Genomic DNA, 22,000 nt, shown 5'->3' on the forward strand with positions numbered 1-22,000 from the left:
CTAATAGTCAATCAATAGGTCTGGTAAGAGCATCACTCATCACAAACTGCTTCACCTTCAACAATTTTTCATGGTCCTTTCTCTGTGTAGTGCCAGGTATGGGTGCACATCAGGCTGTTCCTGGTGTCGGCCATAGGAGTGGACATCCTCCAAGATTTTGGTTTTTTTTTTTATATTGCATATAGTATATTCAAAACAGTATCAAGTCATACCACACTGAGCCTTTTATTACCAGAGATTTTTGGACAGAAGCACATAATCTAAGTTTTCTGAATTAATAGGCAGATGGTAGCTACCTTTTTTTTTTGGTATTTTTTTCCAACTTGTACATTTTAGATTTACAGAACTTGATTTCACACATCTGAAGAAACACTGACATAAATCTAAATTTATATTTGATGCATTTACAAATATTCTTTTTCTTTTTTTTTTTAATTTCCTGAAGTGTGTCTGTCTAGACCTCTGCCAAAAAGCGGGAACTTTCATTTTCTCCTCTGTTAACTTAAACCTTTTAACAGTATGCAGAGAATGGCATGACTGTCACTTTCCCATGAGGATATGAGAACCACTCACTCCACCACTGACAGACATCTGCTTTCCATTGGCCAGGATAAGTAGCTCTGACATCTTCCTGCTACACACTGTGCTACTGTGAGTATCCCTGAAATGCAGAATATTTGTGACTCTAGGCTTCTTGAATTCTTTTTTATTATTGTTTTCAACTTGGTTCCCTGAAACAACGAAGGTTAGTTGCATCTGACTCTTAATTGGACTTCATGTTCTATCAGTCATTATTTTTGCAAAGGCCTTAATTGCCCTCTAAAACATTTTAATTAAAACAGCAATTTCTCGATGCCGCGCTTCACGAGCGGATTTTTGCGGCAACTTCAAAGAGACGCAGATGTTTACTGAATTTGGTGGGGTGGCATTGGAGGCTGCCTACTGGCAAAGAAAAATTCATAAACATCTCAAAGAAACTTTCCTGTGGTAATGACAACATTTCCTTCTGACATTTTAGCAAGTCTAATATTTCCCAGTCTCAACAGACATATTTCATAGGCACAGCACAGCGGCGTTATCTGCTCAGAGGATGAGCCACGGCAGCAGCTCTGCTGTGGGGTAAAAACCTCCCAGTGGGGACACCTGGGGCTTTGGCAAAGGGTACCAGGGACCACACAGGGGTTTGTTTGTGGGGCTCCTGTAATGGAGCATCACTCGGCTAGGAATAAGGAAACCAAAGTTCAGTTTCTGCTGGATTTTCCATAGCTCCCCATGTGATTTTGGGAGGCTGTTTAGCTTTGTGTGCATCAGTTCCAAATGTTAAAAGGCTTATAACATGTCCTGGCTTTGAATGGACTTACCTGATGGTCTATCTCCTAGTGCACCAAGGGGTGCTGGAGGAGGTCTTGGGGTTTATAAGGTGCTGTTTGAGTAAAATTCAGAAATGCTAGGGGTTTATTTTAGAGGAGTTTCTCTTTACTAGTGGCAGCTGACCTTACAATCCATTTGAGGGTAAGCAGGCAGGCAGTGTTCCCCTCTGAACTGAGATGACGGTACTGGACACATGGCCATGGCAGACTACATCTAAATACAAGTAGGGTCCAGGTATCTTCTGTGGTTTGGGCAGATTGCTGTGCCCAGAAAATACCCAGCCTGTCCAGCTGAGCCACCAGGGAGGGTGATCTCCATGTGCAAGGATCACCATCACTCACAAGTGATGGTGAGGCTCACACTCCTTTCTGTGCACAGAACCACAATTCTTAATGCTGGAAATGACCTCTAAACTCATCAAGTCCAACTGTTAACCTCCCACTGCCATCTTCACCACTAAACCATGTCCCCAAGTGCCACATTGAGGCCTTTTCCTGAATATTCCATGGACAGAGAGTCTACCACTTTCTGGGTCATCTGTTTCTTCCCTGGGTACTCTTCACTCATATTTTTGAAGAGGGATAATAGAAGTACTTGGAAACAGCTCATCCATTTCCACTGTGAGAACTGGGAAAAGATCAGCATGGAAGGCCAGCATGGAATATGGCGTGACACGTCATGTAGCTGCTTTAATCTGCACTGTAATTACAGTGACAATTTCTGCCTCTTGAAGCATCAGGATTGAAGTGGTTACCCTGAAGGAGAAAGAGACTCAGTGGGAGAATTTCAACCAAATCTAGGATGGGAAGTGTAGCACTTCCTCTGCATTGGATTAAAAGTGATCAGCATGGCCAAAGGCACCCTGTGAGAGACAGGTAAGCAGGCTGAAAGGAAATTGGAAATATTAAAAGGATGAAGCTGGACTGAACAGAACTAGTTTTACAATTCCCTATTCCTCCTTCATTTGGTAGCATTAGGCAGACTGAAGGGTAGATTGTGCAGACTTATGCGTGACAGCAAGACACTTTTCCACACCAATAAACCCCCTGAAATTAATTGGATTGCTCACATAAGTGCCTGGGAATGTGAACTAGGCTCGCACATTTCAGCCCTCACATTTGATCTTTCCTCAGCAATGCCAGGGCCAGACTGCCTGGTGAACAGCTACAGCTCAGCCAGCAATGGGAGCTCAGCAGTGACTGGGTCAAGGTCTCTGTGGACACATCCTTGCTGAGGAGCATCTCAGATTAGCTGAATTCACCATAGCAAGAAACAGATTGAAAATAAACTGAAGGAAACTATTCTGAAAGTGAAGAGATCAGCCACAAGTTTGTGCTTGCCACAAACTGCTGGGCATTTGCTATGCCATGGAATTGCTTTTGTGTATGCTTTTAGCTGGTGGCAAATGCTCTCAATGAGAATTAGCCTGGCAATGAAGGAAACCTAAATTGAGGCAGTTCTCCCATGCGTGCTGTGGGGTAAGAGCACACAGCCAGGTGTCCACAGAGGCATGCTTAAGCTGAGGTGCCTGTTCACCAACTGCAAATGGGCTCCTGAAACACCAAACCATATGAGAAACTCCCCTCATGTGCCAGTCTGGAAGGAAATAGCTTTGTTGTTGTTTCAAAGAATTAGTGAGCCAACAATGCAAAGCTTTGGAGGTGGTTACTGGGTTTTTACTGGAGTCTCTAGGAGCTATACAAAGTCTGAAGACATTGTATGTACAGTACATCTTTAATAAGAAGGGAGCTCACAGTCTACCAAACTCTGCCAAATAAACTTTTAATACATACTGTACTTCACTCAATAGTTGTCCATCTCTTCTTCATGGAATATCTAACAGCTCTAAAAATATTTTCCTGGAGGAGGATAGAATTATCATCGTTATATATCAATCAAGTATGGTTAATGAAGCAAAGCCAGCATGCTAGTATTGCACAAGGGGAAAAGCCTCCAGAACACAAAGTGGAACAACAAATGCCCTCAAAATTCTGCCGAAGGGAACAGGAAGCTCTGGATGCTGCATCGGTAGGATTCGTGTAGCTCTTAGGCGTCCTTGTACCACAGCAGGTTTGCTTTGCCTCTTCACTGCCACATTTCTCTCTCAAACAGGTAGGGAACTTCCAGACCATTGCAAAAAAAGAAAAAAAAAATACAGCAGCTGCAGCAAAGTGTGGTACTATTCAATTTCTTGAAGAGTGAGGCTTTTATTTCAAAATATCATATATTAATATATATATATTTCTATATATATATATACTTTAACTGGTATAAAGTAAATTGTAGATCCAAACTTATACTGTTGCTTGTACTTTGCAATCTCAGAAACTTTAGCAAAGGAACCACTTTCTTCATTTTTTATTTTCAGCTGTCAAAAATCAGGGCCATTATTTCCACCGAATCCTTTCTTTCACACAGTAAAGCCACTGTTGTTGTCTGGTAAACAGTCAAAGTGCAAATAAGAAATCCATTTGGCTTGGAAATGCTGAGATGGTTTTAAACTTTCAATACTTTGTCCTCATAAATCAGCAGGGCTTTCACTGTCTCCGTGCAGACGTGGGCGCTCTGTTAAGTCCTTGGGTGGATCTGCAGTGAGAAAATGGGAAAGAGTCAATTATGCATAATATGTTATTTTTTAAATATAGCCTTTTGGAAAAGAAAGGCTCTGTGGGATATAGCTGATTGATACAGCTGAATTTGAATGCAATACCAGAGGGGTGTGTGTCTTTTAGCACTGCAGGGGTGTAAAAATATGCAAGAGACAGATCCTGAGCAAGATCCTGCCCCTGCCTTGGGAGAGACTGGATGTGCTTTAACCACCTGGGCTGGTGGTGCTGGACATCACAGAATATCTTGGTCAACCTTCCACTACCCCAGGTTGCTCCAAGCTCTGTCCACCCTGGCCTTGGACACTTCCAGGAGTGAGGCAGCCACAGCTTCTCAGGGTAACCTGTGCCAGGGTCTCACCACCCTCACAGGAAAGAATTCACTCCTAATATCCAATCTAAACTTCCTGCCTGTCAGTCTGAAGCCATTCTCCCTCATGCTGTCTCCTAATGCTCTTTATAAGAGTTTCTCTCTGTTTTCCTTGTAGGAGCCCTTCAAGCAAGAAGGACAAGCCAGGACAGATCTGGGCCTGGGGCTGTGCTCACCCCATCCTTCCACCCTCCCCTTCCCAGAGTGATTCCAGTGACTTCTGCTGGACAAGACAGGCAGGAGCATCCATCCACCTTTCAGGTTTGTTTGGAACCCTCCAACCCCCTTCCCCAGAGGGCAGGATAGTGACTGGCCATAGCAGCTACTCCATCTACTCACCCTGTGTGAGATAACACACCCTGCAACAGACCAAAGCCCATCTACCCATCCCTCCTTGTGACCACCACCAAAACTGATCTGAGTGCTGCACTAATGCTGCAAGGGGAAACACCAATGCCCAGGAGTTTTTTTAGGCTGCTAAATTAGGAACAACTGTCCAACAGCAGAAATAGTGCTCTCAAGGAAATGCTTTTGTTATGTTTTTGCTGTTCTGGTTCACTCATATGAGGGGTTCAGCCCTTTGCCAGGCAACTGGGTCAGCAATGAAACTCACATTGATTTGAATATGGTCAGGCTTGGAATTAAATCAGGGCTACAGATTATTATCTAAGCACAAGGTGATTAAATACAGCAGTAAATATTAGAGCAAGAGAGATTTACTTGAGATCCAGCTGGTTCAAATTGAATGAAACTGAATCCCACCAGTTAAAATTGAAACAAATCGTTTAAACCAGATTAAACCAGTTAAAACCAGTTCAAACCTATGAAAACCAGTTCAGATGGGTCAAAAAAACCCGGTTAAAACTGATCAAACCAGGCTGCAGCACAAGGAACAGGCTGAGAAACTGGAGAGGGGCTTTGAGCTGGGCTCCTCTGCCTATTTCCAGCTGACCAACACATTAATTTCTATGCTCCAGAATATCAGCAGCATCCAGCCTGAGATGCTGCTCTCCTATTTCCACTGGTGGCAGTTTCTGTGCTGAAAGTGGCAAGGTGACCTTCAGCAGGTCCTAGCACAGCTCCAAGGGCCCCACATTTTTAAGGAAAGCACTAAAAGTTCTTAAATTAAAAAAAAAGGTTCTTAAATTAACAAGGGATTAAATGAACATTGAAACTGCTCCAAAAATTGAATGACAATATTATTTCCTTCCAGTGTTTGTCACCTGCCTGACCATCAATAGAAAACAAATCAATTTAAGGAAGCTGTGAGCTTTAGAACTTTGGCTTTACAAACTTAATTAGTGAACTGTGCTAAAGGGATAAACACAGAAATAAATACATGAAAAGGAAGCAATGAGGAATATGCTAGTAAAGACTTCACTGAGTCTGCTGTCCACTTCTTTCTGACATTAATCAATATTAATCATATGTGAGACCCAACTGAAGTTATACACTAGGCTAGAAAATGATATATATTGTGTATATCCATGTATTCAGAAATAGAAATATATATATGTATATATTTAAAAACATACATATATGTATATATATAAAAACATATACATATGCTTATATGTGATTTAATTTACCATGGGTCTGGAAGAATGTACTAATGGGTACCTTAATCCCAAGAGTCATAAATGGGAATGTTTTCCCGGTCAGGACAGCAGCTAATGTAAATGTATTTAGTGTAAGGAAAAGCCTTCATTAAAACAGTTTACAGCCTATGGAGACTGGCTGTAGTCTTCTGCCTCATCACCACAGAGAGAGCTGGATGTTGACTGATTTGTCTTGTTTCTTCTGCTTTCTTAACTTCCTTAACTACTCAAATTAGACACACATGGCCCCGTCTTGGAATCTGGGCTGTGGTCAGGGCAGATTACATTGTAATCTCGTTCTCTGCTGCTGTCTGAAATGGCAAAACAAAATGGGAGAAAAAAAAAAAAAAAGCCTGTTTCAGGATCTGATTGCTTTCATTATTTTATATTTATGTTCTAGAGTTGACACAGTGGTAGGGATTGGAGCAAAGTTCCAGGGACTAAGAAGCAGAATTTCTCCTTAGAAAATGCAAGAGACAGTTGCTGAGCACATCATGTCATGTTGCCTTTGTCAATTGGGTTCTGTAATGATATTTTAAAGCAACAAAGCAAAATTCTACTGGAAGCAGCACCATAAGGTACTCCCCTCACAAGCTAATTAAAATAACTCCTGTGGGTAAATGAAGAAATATTTTTTCAGTTATGAGCACTCACTCTGCAAGTATTTAATTCAAATGAAATACAATAATGCATACTGAATAGATTGGACCATACATCTGCATATTAATGAAGCTCCTAAATTTCTAGCAATCACTTCCATTGCCTTAAACTAGTTTATATGATGAGGACTGGGGGAGTTAAGAGAAGGACAGCTTCAGTGAAGAAATAAAATGCAATTCCTCAATTATATAACTTGTAGACAGATTGCAGAAGGGCTGAATTATTGTATATGATACTTCATGCTGCTTCTTAGTTCTACATCACTTTCTTCCATTTTAACTCCCCACTTTCCTCACTAGAAAGGACATGTAGTGAATTAAAAAAATCTGGGATTTTTTAAATTTAACTGCAAGGCACATTCATTAGGAAACAGCCTTCCAGTGGTGCTGCAGTGGAAGAGATCAGCTGTGGGCACAGAGAGATTTGCAGGAACAGCACCACAGAAAGAAACTGAGTCAGGGAATCCCAGTTCCCTCCATCTTTCCTTCCCTTTTTCTGGGAGGTGACAAAGGGATCACATGGATCTTGTTTTTGGGGGCCACTGACTGCTTCCTACAAAGAAAACCTCCTAAATCAGTAGGTGTCCTGATAATTTAATGTGTTGGTGTGGCAGAAGGCTCTGCTCCAGAAATGAGGATTGCAATACAAATAATTCATCCTGGGGTAGGTCCTGTGGAGGGAAAGAAAAGGATTCAGGTGCCAAGGGGATCAATTAGGGTGAAATCTCCTCCTTCAACAGGAGGCCTAGAAGGCATGAAAAATGACTGGAGTTAGGATTGGAAAGAAAGGAAAAAGTCAGGAAATCACAACACTATGCTGCACATCCTGCGAATTAGCAGCTGGGCATCAGTATGCAGAATTTCTTATCAAACAGGGAAAAAAATCTTGAAAATTTGCTCTTTTTCACTTAGCATATTTCAAAAGCCATTTTCCAATTATTTATAAAAGCATTTTGAGTTGACAATCATGTCATTTTCTTGGAAAAAATTTCAATTGTGATATGAAAATTAGTTAATCAAAATTTCTGAATACAGGTATAGGCGACAGTTTGAAGACAATGGTTGTGAAACAATCACACAATGCAAAAGAAAAGCTAGAGTCTATTCCTGAAAAACACTTTTATTCCATAATAATCCCATAGTGGGAGTTTAGGCAGCTCATTCACACCCTCCCTCTGCCTGTTCCTGGCACAGTGTGGTGAAAGCTGTTGTCACCTCTTGGCCTGTGCTACCTGAACCTGCAGCATCTCAAGAGCTGTCACGGATGAGTTCATGGGGCTGGAGCTGCTCTGAAGTGAGAGCTGCAGTACAAGCAGAGAGCTGAGTCCTCTGCTCCAAAGCACTTGTACAGATGTGCTAATCCAGATGTGGCCTGGAACAGCCAAGGAATGGATGCAGGATCCAGCAGATCCCTCTGAGCTCATTCTTCCCTTTAGCCACCAAAAAGGGACTCAGGGATGTGCATTAGGGGCATTTTGAGGTGAGAGTGTCTGTAAGAAAGTGACCTGGTAATTCAACATGCTGATTGCCAAGCCTGGACCCAGCTGACCAGCCTGATCCATCTGAATTTTCACCCACTTATGGCCAGAAGCACTGGGTGATCATGACAATGGTCTTTAAGACTTCCAGCAGGCATGATGATGGAAAAGACATGGGTGAGCAGTCATTAGTGATTCCCTTTCCTGTTAAAACCTCCTGGGTGCAGACAGAAAGGAAACTTACTCTGGTGGTCTTGATTTTATTGCCAGTTGCACACATCCATCCAGAATTATCAGGCAATGTCTTACATTCCTCTCCTTCTAGGCAGGGCTCCATCTCACACCACCACTTCCCAATCACTATAGAAGCTAAAAGAGAAAAGACAATGTTCACAACTGTGTTACAATGACCAAATCTAATTAAATAATATCTCAAGGGTCTAACACTGCAGTTAAAAGGCAGAGTGTCCCTTCAACTGGAGTTTAGCTGCAAGGATTTCACATTTAATTACTTGTTTGGCATCCTCTATTGCCTAAGACAGTGCACTGCTTGCCACAGCCTCCTCACACAGGAGATCCTGTCTGCTCCTGTGCTGTGGCTGCAGGGAATGCTGTGATGGCAAAAATTCTGCTGCAGACCAAAGGACCATCCATCCTCACAGCCCCTGCCCCTGAGTGCCCATCTGATTTTCACAGGTGTGTACAAGAACAAGGCAACTCTGAAGAGATTGTCCTCAGAATATTCTCCAGGATTTCTGGTTCAGTGTACTCCACATGTCCGCTTTGCTTTCAGGACCTACAGCTGGATTTTTTTTTTACCAAAAATCTATCCAGAATTACTTGAAGCCATGGGGACTTTTGGCCTTCCCAATATGCCATCACAACAGAGGGTAAGGTAACTCTGCAGCAGAAGCTGCTTGTTGAAACACAATTATGAAATTTACAGAAACCATATTATCTCTAAAAGTAACTTTTAATTTCCAAATATTTAACATTGCAAATAATGGCAGGGCTTGGACCCAGTTGTTTGAATTTAATTGGCACATATGTTTACAACCTTGAATATACCTTAATGAAGTTTCTTGCCTGGGAATTGGTATCTGACTATATCCTTAGCTGTATCTTAATGACATTTTTTGTCTGGGGATTTTGATAAACTTTAGCTAACCTTGCAAGTGTGACGAGTTGGCTCATGAGTGGGTCTTTCTGTGGTTTGCTTTCTCTGGCAAGAATTAATTTCATGGTTGCACTCAGGAAGCCTGTCAAAGCTTTCTGCACAGTCACTCAAAGAGAGATGCTTAACCCATTCATATCATCCCTCATGGCTGCTTCAAGCCCACAAAATACCTTTGAAGCAGCTGTCTTATACATATATATATTAATATATACAAACACCAGCTGACTGGCGTTCGGCTCTGGAAAATGCCCTGTTGTGCATGCATTGATTTAAGGACATTACAGAGCTTATAATTAAATTCTTAAATGTAAAATTGAATAGAATATTTCAGTTTGAGGGGCTCTCAGTGTTGTCTTTCCTGGTTCTTCCCACAGCTTATATCTGATTTTTATCATATAATATATCATTTCTCCATATATACAAGACACAAAAAAAGCCCTTGACACCTGTGCTGGCAAAGCAGTTTAATGATGCTACTCACACACCTGTTTCAGAAGGCTAGCATTAATGCTGCTAAGAGCAGAGAAAAATCTCTCTCTTTGCTATGCATGAAAAAGCAAGAGGGCTGAATCTGTGCTCTAATAATAGACTGTGCAGTGGGCAAACTGAAAAACCAAATCCTGCTAAATACTGGCCTGCACAGCAATCATCAGAACAGAGCATCCTCAGGATGTGTGAGAAGAATCCTGTGACATGGAATAAAAAGTGATGATCATGATTATGTACTAGGAGCAGTGCTGTAGCATTAAATAACCACAGGGAAGGATCCTACAGTGTAAGGTACTAAACCCCACAAACCTGAATGCCCTGGCCTGGAGTTTACCATGTAAAATAGAGATTTGAGGTGAATATAGACTGAGAGGCAGCATGGAGAGGCAATGCTGCTCATAGAAATTAAAATGATCTCACGACTTTTTAATGCTGTTAAATGCAGCCCAAGTATTCAGATCTTGACCTTGAAGAATAATCAAATGCAGAGTCAGTGCTGAACTCTGATGGCAACTGACTCATGTAGTGGTGTACAGGTTTTATATATACATACATGTTATTATTGATTTATGATCACAGGGCAATTACAGCCAAGTGCCACCAGTGAGCACCCTCACCTGGACTGAAGACCAGGCTCCTTTTATAATGGGGGAAAATTTGCAGATGAAAAGCTCCTCTTTGTTTCTAATCTGTATGTAGGCAAAATCCTTTTTAAGTCTGAAGCACTACAAAGCTCACTGTGGTCTAGTCCTCAGCCCCTTACCATGGCAGGGGCATCCAAAATCCAAAGAAAATTACTTTCTTTGAATCTTGTGTTTATAGGTTTTCTCTTCTATTGAGAGCCTTTTAATCTTTAGGACCAGTTGTCTTTCTTGGGTACTGCTGATCCTTTGAGTTCTACTTGATTTCAAAGTTTTACACCTCCAGCTCTGTTCAAAGAGGGAGGAAAACACTTTAAAATAAATCACAGTTTGCAGCACTTGAGATTGGGCCCACCTGTAGGAGGAGGGGAGAAACCTTCCTCAGGGAAAGGATTCAGCTTTTCTATGTTTAGGTTATGTCACTTTGAGATGAGCTGAAGCAGTTGGGTCAAATTGCTCAAATTAAGATGCTCCCCCTCAGGGTGGTTTTTATTCAAGAATTCCCAGATCCTGAGGAACCTGAGCTTCTCAGTGACCCCAACCACTCATCCTGGGTGAGAATTAGAGATCCCTGTTAATCACCAGCAGCACAGGCAGTGAGTGCTCACATCATGCTGAATTAGACACCTGCAGCATTCTGGAGTGTTTTTCACTGTGCTCCTCTCACTGTCTGGGGAATGCACGAGCACAGGAGTTTCTCCATGCAAGGCTGAATTGACTGAGACAGATCCCTCTGCCATGGGGAAAGGAAAAGGATGTGGAACAGAAGAGCCTTGACTATTCCTACTTTGCTTGTGTTTAGTTCAGTGGGTTTGGGTTTTTTTTCTTTTTTTTCCCCATGACCTTCTAGGTTAAAAAAGGGATTGTTCATATCTGAACTATTTTCTAGAAAATGTCTCTTCTATAAGAATGTTTAACTCTTAGCATATCACCCATGGAGCTGGGAACAAAAGCAACTTTCTTCAGGAAATTCATGAGGTTTCTTTTTCAGCCTAAATCATGCTTTTCTAAAATCTTTGTTTGCAAAGCCATGGAATAATTTTGATCAAAATATTTAACTTTTGATGTATTTAGTCTGCATGGATTAACGCACACATAAAGAATTTGGTTAAAATGGCATTTGCAAATCATAGGCTCCAAACAAATAAGCTACAAATAAGAAATCTGAAGATCAGCTAGAATATAGGGAAAAAGCAATAGAATAGCTTATATTTTATCATGTTTATACAATTCTATTGCATTTTAAAATACATTTGTTCCCAAACATAATGCCCAAAGCCTTAGGCATCTGCAGGGAACTTCCAGTTTAGGTTGGATTCAGCCTTCAAAGTCCACAAGAACCTTTGGAGGTTGCACAAGGGTAGTGACCGTGCTCTGATTTGCTCCTGTGCATCACCTAGAACAGAAAGTTTTGATGCATGAAGGCAGCTGGCTGGGGAAAAGTTCTCCCCTTGAATTTCAGCATCAAAATATTCTATTAAGGGGCAGTAGAAATGCACTGAACACCTTCAAATATCTACACCTAAAAGATCAAATCAACATGGAAACATTAATTGTTCAATCATCCTCCTCTTAAGTCAAACGAAGTTTGTACATAGTACACAATCCATTTGATTAAAGATGCCTGTTGAAACCCCTGAATTTATTATGTGTCACATTTCTCAGTCTTCAAGTTCTTGCATTAAACTGAAGCTACTCAGTTCCTCAAAGCTGTTTTACAGGTGGTTAACAGGACATGGACAGAGAAAATGAGCACACACAGCCCAGACACCCACAGGCAATTGCTTCTGTTATTTTTGCTACTCCTGTCTGTAGAGAAAATGCAAATTCTCTTTGTTTTGTTTTGCAGATAAAATTCTCCTTAGCTTTTCTGCATTTGTATTTAGGAAATTGCTTTAACAATATGACAGAGTCCATATGGCAAAAAGTATAAAGACATTATATTTAACAATGTACCAATAAGACCATTCTCACAGAGTAACAGATAACTTTAATTCATGTTTATGGAATACCCTGAAATATGAAACAGAGCAAAGTATCATCATGCATTTTTCAACAGTTTAGAGGGAACATGCTATGTATTAAAATGTTCCAAAATTGTTTCTGCAGTTGCCATTATAAAGCCACAACAGCTCTCTTTTTGCCTGTGATAAAGTTGGCACGTTTTGTTTAATAGAAATAGAATACAAAGGAATGGAGATATTAAATTGTGGTTCCTCCTGGTCATAGGTGTTGTGTTCCTGCAAGGAATAAGCAGCTCATTTTCAAAGCCAGTATGATGCTCATTGCAGGATGGGAAACTTTTCCCTGTAAGTACAGAGCATTCTGTTTTAATCTTGTTTCCACCAGCGAAGATTGATATAAATAAAATTTAAATAGAGAACACATTTCACAGATGTCAGAAGTGAAAAAGACTTTGTCAGCTTAATGAAAAGATATCAATTTTCGCCACTTTATTCAATATATTGTGAGTCATTTTCTAAATGGATTAGATTAAAGGGAAGTTCAAACTCCCTGTGAGAGATTCTTGTGCTGATGGAGATTTTTGCAATAGCAACAGCACAGAGGTGGGTAAAATATTTCAAGTAATTTGTCTTTTTTTTTTTTTTTAAAGGATATAAACTAGAATGGGAAAAACTGTAACCCTGTGCTCACCTATTCCTTATACAACAAAATTTCAGAGAATTGAATGAGACATGCAGTTTCTCTTAGTTTATTGGGATGTCATGGGGAGCAGGATGAATTACAGGGGTGGGAACACACTTTTTGGGAGGATGAGAAAACTGGACTGAAAGAAAATGTCATTTAAAGGGTTATGTATTTCATAAACAGACTGAGATAGAAGCCACTCTGGGAGCTGTAGAGAAGAAATCTGAGAAGTTAAAGAATACAAATTCGAAACAAAAAATTTCAGGTTGAATATTGCTGTCTGGGAGAAATGCAGGATATTTCCTACAGGGAGTCCAAACTATCAAACTCTCTGCTTTAATTCAATCTTACTCAATTTTAGAAGTATCAATCTAATGCTCCTGCAGTGTGATGCTTCACAGACTTTGATAACAGACCTCTCATAGCTCTGGGAAAATGGACATTTCTCCTGTTTAAAATACAAGCACAGTGCAATCAGTCTAGCAAGTGGTGTCTCACATCTCTAATTGCCTCAAATTCAGTCTTGCTGAGTTAACTCAATATTTTTTAATTGTAGTAAACATTAAAAAGACACTAGCAACCTAAATTTCTTTTTTTTCTTTTTCTTTTTGAACACGCTGATCTTTGTGATATTCTCCAGGCTTTTAAAAAATGTTCTATTAATTCACTGATAGAATTGAAAGAATTGAGGATCTTAATTTTTTTTTCCATTCAGAATTCCTGATTCTCCATTGCAAAATATTCAGCAGCTACGGTAAGACATTTTTAAGAGTGTATTACATGTCTGAACAATGCTGTGGGCTGCACCATTAAATATGAAAGGGCAGATTAAATGCAAAGAATCCATGAACAATTTCCTTTTAATACCTGCATAAACCAGCAAATAAGGGTGCTAATTCAACAGCATGGGAAGCCTCACTAGAGAAAAACCACTTACATTGCAATCTCCTAGCAGCCAACACACTTATATTAAATTAGGAAATTAGGAAAAATGACATAAACACATTGTGTGCATCCCTCATAACAATGTGACCAATAGAGGTGGTGGTGGCTAATGGCCTGAGAAGCCGAAACTCCCAAGGTTTGTTTAATCCCAGCTCTGCTTCTCCCTCTCTCTATTCCTGCAGGTAAATCATCTCCTTGCTATACCAGTTTGCCATTTGCAATTTTATTTACTTAGAGGATGAGTTCTTCTTGCTGTGTTTCCTTGTATGTTGCCCTCTGCCTATTCTGCCCTGCTGAACCTCAACACTGAATTGCAGCAGTTTGGGAGTGACACTTTTTCTCCAATTGTACAACTTGAAGAATGGGTTTCTCAGGTACTATGAAAATAAATTATAACATTAAAATGATGTGAAGTGCTGTCAGAAAGTCCTTAAGCACATTCCTGCCTTTGAGCTGAACGGAGATGGTCTGTTAAGGAGCAAATTTCACATAAAAAACTTGGATTTTTCCAAAGAATTTCTTGCCTTCAGTGCTGTTCAGATGGGGAGCGTCAACTGCTGCAGATTTGTCATTTTTCCATGTCCTTTTCTTTGCACTTCTGGAAAAAACTGCTGCTCAGACACGTGGCTGAGGGGCTCCCACAGCTGAAGTGGGACCAGGATTCCTCATGGGCATCACCTTTGTGGTGAGTGAATGTGCATCTTCACTTCCTGAGTCCACTGACAGTGACAGCACCCAGGTCCCCTGGGCACCTGTAAAGCATGCCCAGCCGTCCAGGGGTAAAACACTGATTTATCAGCACACACATAAAGCACCCAGAGTTTAAGGAGGATTGTAGAATTTGCATAACCGTTTGCTCAGTTGGAAGGTCTCAGCAGCAATGACAAGGAAAAGAAACCAAAATGTTTCTCAGTTGCTCACAGTTCAACTTGTGAGATCTTTTCAGAGTCTGGGATTTTAGGAAATACAAAAATGAAGCCAGCAAGAGGCTGTCAGGCTGGGAGGCCTCTGGTGGCACTCCTTCAGGAGATGCCAGCAGGTCCCAGGCCAGTTGTGCTGGCAGCTGGCTCTCAACCCTGTTCCCATTTGATAATCCCGTACTCAAAAAGTGTGGGAGGCTTTTTTAAGCTGCAATTATTCCACATTCCACTGAACTCAGACATGACTAAAGCTTGACACCTTTTCTCTGAAAGTCATGGATCATAGTTGATATTCTAACAGGAGCCTCAGCACATTATCTATCAGGAAACTGGATTTCTGCAAAGGAAAGGCAGAGAAAGCCTCAACAAAACAGATTTTTGCAGATATCTGTGGCACAGAGAAAGGACACAAAATGATAAAATAAATCACGTATGATAAACTTGTCTCCCCAAAAGTGCATAGTGTATTCTATGACCTTCCAGAGTGCTAGAACACAGTCCTATATTTTTTCTTGGAATTTTCTGAATTCTTGCACAGCAACATATATCCAAGACAAGCATCAAGCTGCCAACTTTGTTTCTAGTTTAAGGTGTGTGAGTTTATTGGTGGCTGACTCTGCAAAGGGAGTGGGGCATTTGAGAGCAACCTGCTGGCACTAATGAGTGCTAATGAGGCTGATGAGAACATGAAATCCAACACTCAGGGAGCTGATGGGAATGCAGGTGACTGAGGACCCCCTCCCAACCCACCTTTTGTAGGTTAGGGACACCCATTCCTGCTATTTATTACTAAAGTTTGGGACTGAATCCACTCTTCCCTACAGAACAAGGCAGACTGCAGGCTGCTAAAGCATTTGTGCAATGAAGCAATGTTATTAATACCCTCTTTGAATGGCTTCAGATAACCCAGTGAGAGTTTAATCTCATTGTTATACATTGAACGAAATGCCAAAGAAATGCAACATATTTGTATATATTTGGAAAGACAATAGGAAACTACCTATAAATATTCACAGACATGTTTCTGATCAGAGTTGAGGACTAATCAAAGAATTATCTCCATGCAATGGTAATTTTTCAGGAACAATAATTCATTAATGAAGTACATGAATGAGTTGAAATGCAGAGGGAGAAGTGCCAGGCTGTGAGATGAATATTAGGGGGGTACAAAAAGGTTTGTGGGTGGACTTGGAGTTCTATTCCTCCAGTGGCTGCTGGGATTGTAAATCTCGTATATATATATGTAAATATATATATGTAAACCAACAATCTGTGTTTAGTGTGTTATCCAACAGTTACTGGAGAAGCAGGGGAAAAAAAAAAAACCCTCAGTTTTTGCAGAATTCAGACCAAATCTGGTGTCTGTAAAAGCTGCCATTTGCTCAAACATGAGCTCCTGTGCCGCTGGTGTTGGGTTTGGGGATGTGGAAGGGAAAAGCTGTGAAATGAGCTCGGAAGAGTGAAAGTCTATTGTGAAAATTTTGACTGAACGAGGTGCCAGAATCACAGCCTGGCAGCAAAGCATTCTATGAAAGAACGCTGGAAATGAATAAATTATATAACTGTAATGCATTTATAAGGCATAACAAAGCATGCATAATATATTGGAGGGTTATCAGTTATGAAATTAAATTCTGGTGTACCACTTGGGTATAAATTGTGTTTTACCAAATACACGTTACCAGAGAAACTCTTGTTAACAGAGAAGATTCCTGTAACACACAGAAAATTCCTCCATCTAATCTACAGAAATTAATGGGGTATAATGTGATTATGTGTCATTAGTCAAGGAAAAACACCTTTTTTTGTTAGATTGGGGGGTTTTGGTTTGGTTTTTTTTTTTGGTGTATGTTTTCCAGTGAGAAATGGGTTTTGCTTTGGCTTTCCTTTTGAAATGCAAGCTGTTATACTGTCCCTCTCTTTCTCTTTGAAAATGACTAAGTTCTCTGTGCTTTAAAGGCCCTGGCAAAGAATGCCCAGACTGGAAAGGAAAACCAAGGGAGGTTTCATGGTTCAAATGATGGCACCCTGAACCTGCACGTGGTGTTTGCTGATTTATGCACAGAGGTACTGAAAGGTAGAGCCTGCAAAATTGCTGAGGAGGCGGTTTAGTTAACTTGCCATTATCTCTGCTGGGAAAAGACAATAAGGTCCAAATTCTCTTCCATGAAGTGGGAATTGCTGTGGTATAAACAACACACCTTTAGAACACTCCTATCTCCACAGTCCAGAAGAGCACACTCTGTGTGGAGGAAGTTGTTTTCAAAGGTCAAGTGAAATGAGCCAACTAGAACTACACAAGGTAATTACTGATTTATTAAAGGTGTTGTATTCATTCAGCTATCTTTGTTCTGTGATGTAAGACAAGTCTAATTTTGTTTCAGAGATTAAAGGAACATTTGTTTTTTGTAAACAAATCCCTAGCTGCTATTACAAATTACATCATGCATAATCTTGACATGATAGATTGGGAGATATTTCAGTGCAACAATGCCAGTGCAATTGGAACAAGAACTGCAAGACTGAACAAAAATTGATGAATTGAGCACAGGATATTTTGTATTTCATATCATAGCTTAATTACTGCTTCAATATGCATGGAATAAGAGAAGTAACTCAATTATAAAAGCTTATCAGCAAGACTTACAAACAGTGAAATTCAAGTGTGGATATTAAACTGACCTTAACTGACAAGATTTCCTTTGAAATTATGTTTTCCTTCAGTGCTCATAATGCTTATTTACTCTGAGACCTTTTACAGAGCTGAGAAGTCTTTTAATGGGCACTTGAAATTTCATGGCCACGCTGCTATTGGCACAGCTCATGTCTTTTTGCCTCCATTTAATTTAACTCTGAGTTGTATTATTTTAAAAGATCAAAACTCACTACCATTCACTGTGATATTTTAACTCTTTTTTTTTTTTTTTTTTTTTTACCCTGGAAGAGGCCCTGGATTTCACTTCCTCTAAGTAACTTTTTGCTATTAATAATTTATACAATGACCTTACCCTGTTGTCCTTAGAGGGAATAATCCCGAATTTATACAAAGATCATTTTTCTCCATTGTAATGCACAAGATGTGCTCCTGAAATAATAAGAAGGTGGAAGGAGCTGTGAGCCTCAGACTCCAGGTACTCCAGGAATCTCATGCCCACTCTGCTCAGGTGATTCTCAGCCCTAAGCTCTGCTCTCATCATTACAAAAGGGAGTTTGTTTTTCACAAACATCTGTCCTTGTTCTACTTGATCTCATTAATGCAGAATGAATGTACGTGCAGCCTGAGCGTGCCCAGCCCAAGCTCTTCACAATTAGGAGCATGAATTAGTGGAAAAGGTTTTGCAGAATGTGTTCAGCTCTGCCAGTTGCAAAATGTATGCAAGCAGGAGCCCTGCAAAGAAAAATAGCTAAACAAAGACACTGGGAATTGCTATAGTTACCAGAAAACTGAATAGAAAGCTTTAAATGAAATTTTATGATTTTTTTTTTTAATTTTACAATACTCCCTTCCTCCATAATTTTAAAGCACTTTAAAACAGAACAAGGTTGAAATGGCTGGGTTTTCTTTTTAAATATTAATCTTAAAAATACCTGATCAAATAGGAAAGATAATTGCCTAGTGAGCCCCCTAATTCTGGGCATTATGATGCAGTCCTTAGACTCCATATCTCTAATTTTCTGCTTTAATAGTGATCACCAACAGAAGAGAAGGATGAACAAGAGAAGCAGGTCAGTGGAAAAGTGCTGGGAGAGCTGTGAACACTGGCTGTGAGCAACTGGTCTGACCTGTCATTGCTCAGAGAGCTGAGCCCATCTCTGCAAGTGCTCTGGGTTTATCAGCCATCACCTCAGCCACTCTGAGGCCTTAGAACAGGAGCATCTCCTGCTCCAGCCTGCATGACCACAGACTGACCGCACCAAACTGTCATGGGAGCCATGGGGTGAGGCTCCTCAAACACAGCACAATTCACAAGAAGCACAGGGTGAAGGGGTTCATCACCAGACATATCCTTCTATTTAATCAGTTTAATTATCCATTACCCAAATTCTGCAGAAGCGCTTCTGTCCTGACTGGCACCTGCCATTTATAATGTGCAATGTCTTTGACAGCCAGACATGACACAGAATGGGACCCAAAAGATGGGAATATCCACAAAGTGACTCTCACCCACCAGCCCTGCCAAACTGGGAGCTCCAATAGAATGCTTTCTTCTCTCCAGGAAATAATTCCCAGAAAAGTTTACCCAGAGAAGTTTCTGCTATTTTGCTGCTGCCACTTTGAATATAATTTTATTTTTTCCATTTCATTTCATGTAAGAAATCCCTTTGCACTGCTCAGGCTGATCTGCCACAGACTCCCAGGGTTGATATTCTTCCCAGCACCACTCACAGTATCTGACTTCTCATTCAATCAATTGATCTGTGTGAGGGATTTCTCCTCTCGCTTCACTTTCCTCTCCTTAGCACCATTCCTGCCCCTTTTGTCAGTAATTCAGTCTCCACACCTGTGATCCCAAAGCTGAGGCTGGAAACTGATGGCTCCCCCATAAGACACTGAGCACAGCTAAAGGAATGGTTCCAACAACAAATGTTGTTATCTCACTTTGACCTTTAGGTGCTGATTTTTTTTGATTTTCCTGCTACTTAGAAAAATTTCTCCTATCCCAGACCTTGTGATGACACGCAGCTGAAAACGCTTTCTCAGAAAAGGCAATCATCAGAGCTCTTTAATTTAGCTTTCAATGAAGGTAGAATACAATAATTTATTATGAGCGCTTTTTGCATGGGCTTCCTCAAATATTTATAAATTCATTTAAATAATTAATACAGGAGTTTTAATAAACTGTTTCTATTCACAAAAGGAATGTAATTTGCAGAAAGGACAGTTCAGGTGCTAGGAAACACGGGTAGACCACATGAATTAAAAATAATGGTTTGCATCAAAAGTTTGTATGACCTTTTTACAAGTTCTCTAAGGTTGTGTTCCTGGGGTGAAAAAATGCTTCTATTGATCTGGATAAGCTGTGCACTACACAGGATATTTTAGGGAGGGAAAAACAACAACTTTCTATTAACTTGGGGATTGTCAAGATCAAAGTTTAGCCAAAGAAACAAAATATATTATGCTAACTATGTCAGCATAAGTCTCCTTTTTTCCTCTTTTTCCTTGTTTTTTTTGAGAAATTGTTGCTACACACTATTTTCAGGAAAGAGAAACAAGTTTTTTATCCACTGAACATGTTTCCATTAATCACTACAGCAGGCCATTATTTAATCAAGCATAAGGTATCTAAACCAGCCTGTGATCATCCTAATACAGGTAATAACAATAAAATCCTATTAACAAAAGCAATTACTTCACAGGAATGCAGCCAGTCAGAGCTTTCCCAGCCTGCCTGGGCATCCCTGATTTCCTCTCTCCACCTCTGGAGCTGAGCTGAGCACACAGCTCTTGTAGGATGTCAGATTCCACTCACTGAGTGTTGAAGGGGAGAAACTCTCTCCATCTGTTTTTTCCTTAGATCCTGTTCCATTGGGATGCGGGGGTTTAGCTCGTGCTGAGGTGAAGAGTCCCTGAGCTGAGCAGGGATCCTGGCATGGCTGTGAGGCTGCAGGGAAAAACCTCCCTGCCTTCTCTTCCTGAGAAACCAGCCTGGACCTGATGCTTGACTTCTGCCCTATGACCTTGCAGCACCACAAAAAAAAAAAAAAAAAAAAAAAAAAAAAGGGATTATTAAATTCCATCCTTTAGCTGGTAAGTATTTGCTGCTGCTGGCCCAAGGCAGGTCTCTCAATATGTGTGTGGGGCGTGCCTTTCATCCTGGTACCATTTATCCTCTTCAAGGTCACCTTTAAGCTTCGCATGCAGCGCCCCAGTGCAAGGGGCAGGACACTGCTCCTTGTGAAGCAGCTCCATGAGCTCCTCCTGCTCTGGCTCTCCCTTATTCCCCTCTCCCTGTCAGATACCAACTGCTTGCACTGCTCCAGGCAGCACCAGCTCAAAGTCACATCAACACAAACTTCTCACACAGAAATAGGAGGAGGAAAGGAGGCAGACTTTTCCCCCCTCTTTTTTTCCCCCCTCACCTCATCTCTGTAAGCACTAAACCCCTCACATCACCACATTTAGAAAGGCAATCACAGCTATTTCAAATACCAAACAAACCCAAGCTTATCTTGTAACTTCTTCTGCTACTCAAAACTCAGGGGTGCTGTGTTCTGCAAATACCTCCTCTTTGCATAAAGCACCAGCAATCTCCAGCTCCAAGCCTGGAGAGAGCACTGGCAACTAAACCAAGGCAGATAGCAGGGAAGGACAGCAAAGTATGCAAATTTCACTGAGCACACTATAATTACTAATTCATAGCAGAACTGATCACAGTATTTCACGCTTATCCCATGTAATTCAGTCACAGCAGTATTCATTTTACTATTAATTTTAATAGGATAATTACCTTTATAAAGAAGAAAGAAACTACTGTTGGACGGTCAGATCCTCAGGTGGGGAAGATATGGTGATTTATGCTAGCTTGATGAATTTTGTAATCTCCCTTTTCCCTTCCTTTGAAAGGAATTCAGTAATTGACTAGTTGCCAGACTTACCAAGATAATCTATGCTAAATGAAGCAAAATAAGAAGAAATGGGGAAGCAAAGAGGTGCAAACACTTAATGGTAAAATTTACATATCTGTATTTGAATGTTTATGTGTGTGCCTGCCTGGCAGACACACAGACACACATGTGCCCAAACAGCCAGTTCCCAGTTCAGTTCAATCCCAAAAGAGCCAGTTCATCCCAAACAGCCAGTTCCCAGTTCATCCCCAAAACAGCCAGTTCATTCTCCAAACAGCCAATTCCCAGTTCATTCCCCAAAACAGCCAGTTCTCAGTTCATTCCAAACAGCCAATTCCCAGTTCATTCCCCAAAACAGCCAGTTCTCAGTTCATTCCCATTCTGTCTGGCAGCAGGAACAGTTCCCATAGTGACACACAGTGCTGGATTCATAATGCTTTGTGTCCAAATTCTGCTTTGCAAAATGGCAAAGAGTTTGGGATTCCAAGAACATCCTGTTTGAATATTAGCAGACAGAAGGGTTTAGA

The 22,000-nt window shown here is 40.7% G+C and overlaps 1 protein-coding gene across 2 annotated transcripts in view; it reads right to left on the reverse strand.

Moving 5' to 3' along the window:
* Positions 1–1,182: 1,182 nt before the first annotated feature.
* TAFA1 (TAFA chemokine like family member 1) overlaps positions 1,183–22,000 on the reverse strand; it is a 210,046-nt gene continuing 189,228 nt past the window's right edge. For both annotated transcript variants that reach the window (XM_074550404.1, XM_026796056.2), the window contains exons 4-5: positions 8,327–8,451; positions 1,183–3,957 (exon numbers count right to left, since the gene is read on the reverse strand). In XM_074550404.1, coding sequence (XP_074406505.1) covers positions 3,940–3,957; positions 8,327–8,451 — 143 coding nt within the window. In that variant the 3' untranslated portion in view covers positions 1,183–3,939. The remainder of the gene's footprint in view (positions 3,958–8,326; positions 8,452–22,000) is intronic.

This window comes from Zonotrichia albicollis, chromosome 12 (genome assembly GCF_047830755.1).
Source record: "Zonotrichia albicollis isolate bZonAlb1 chromosome 12, bZonAlb1.hap1, whole genome shotgun sequence".
NCBI lineage: Eukaryota > Metazoa > Chordata > Aves > Passeriformes > Passerellidae > Zonotrichia > Zonotrichia albicollis.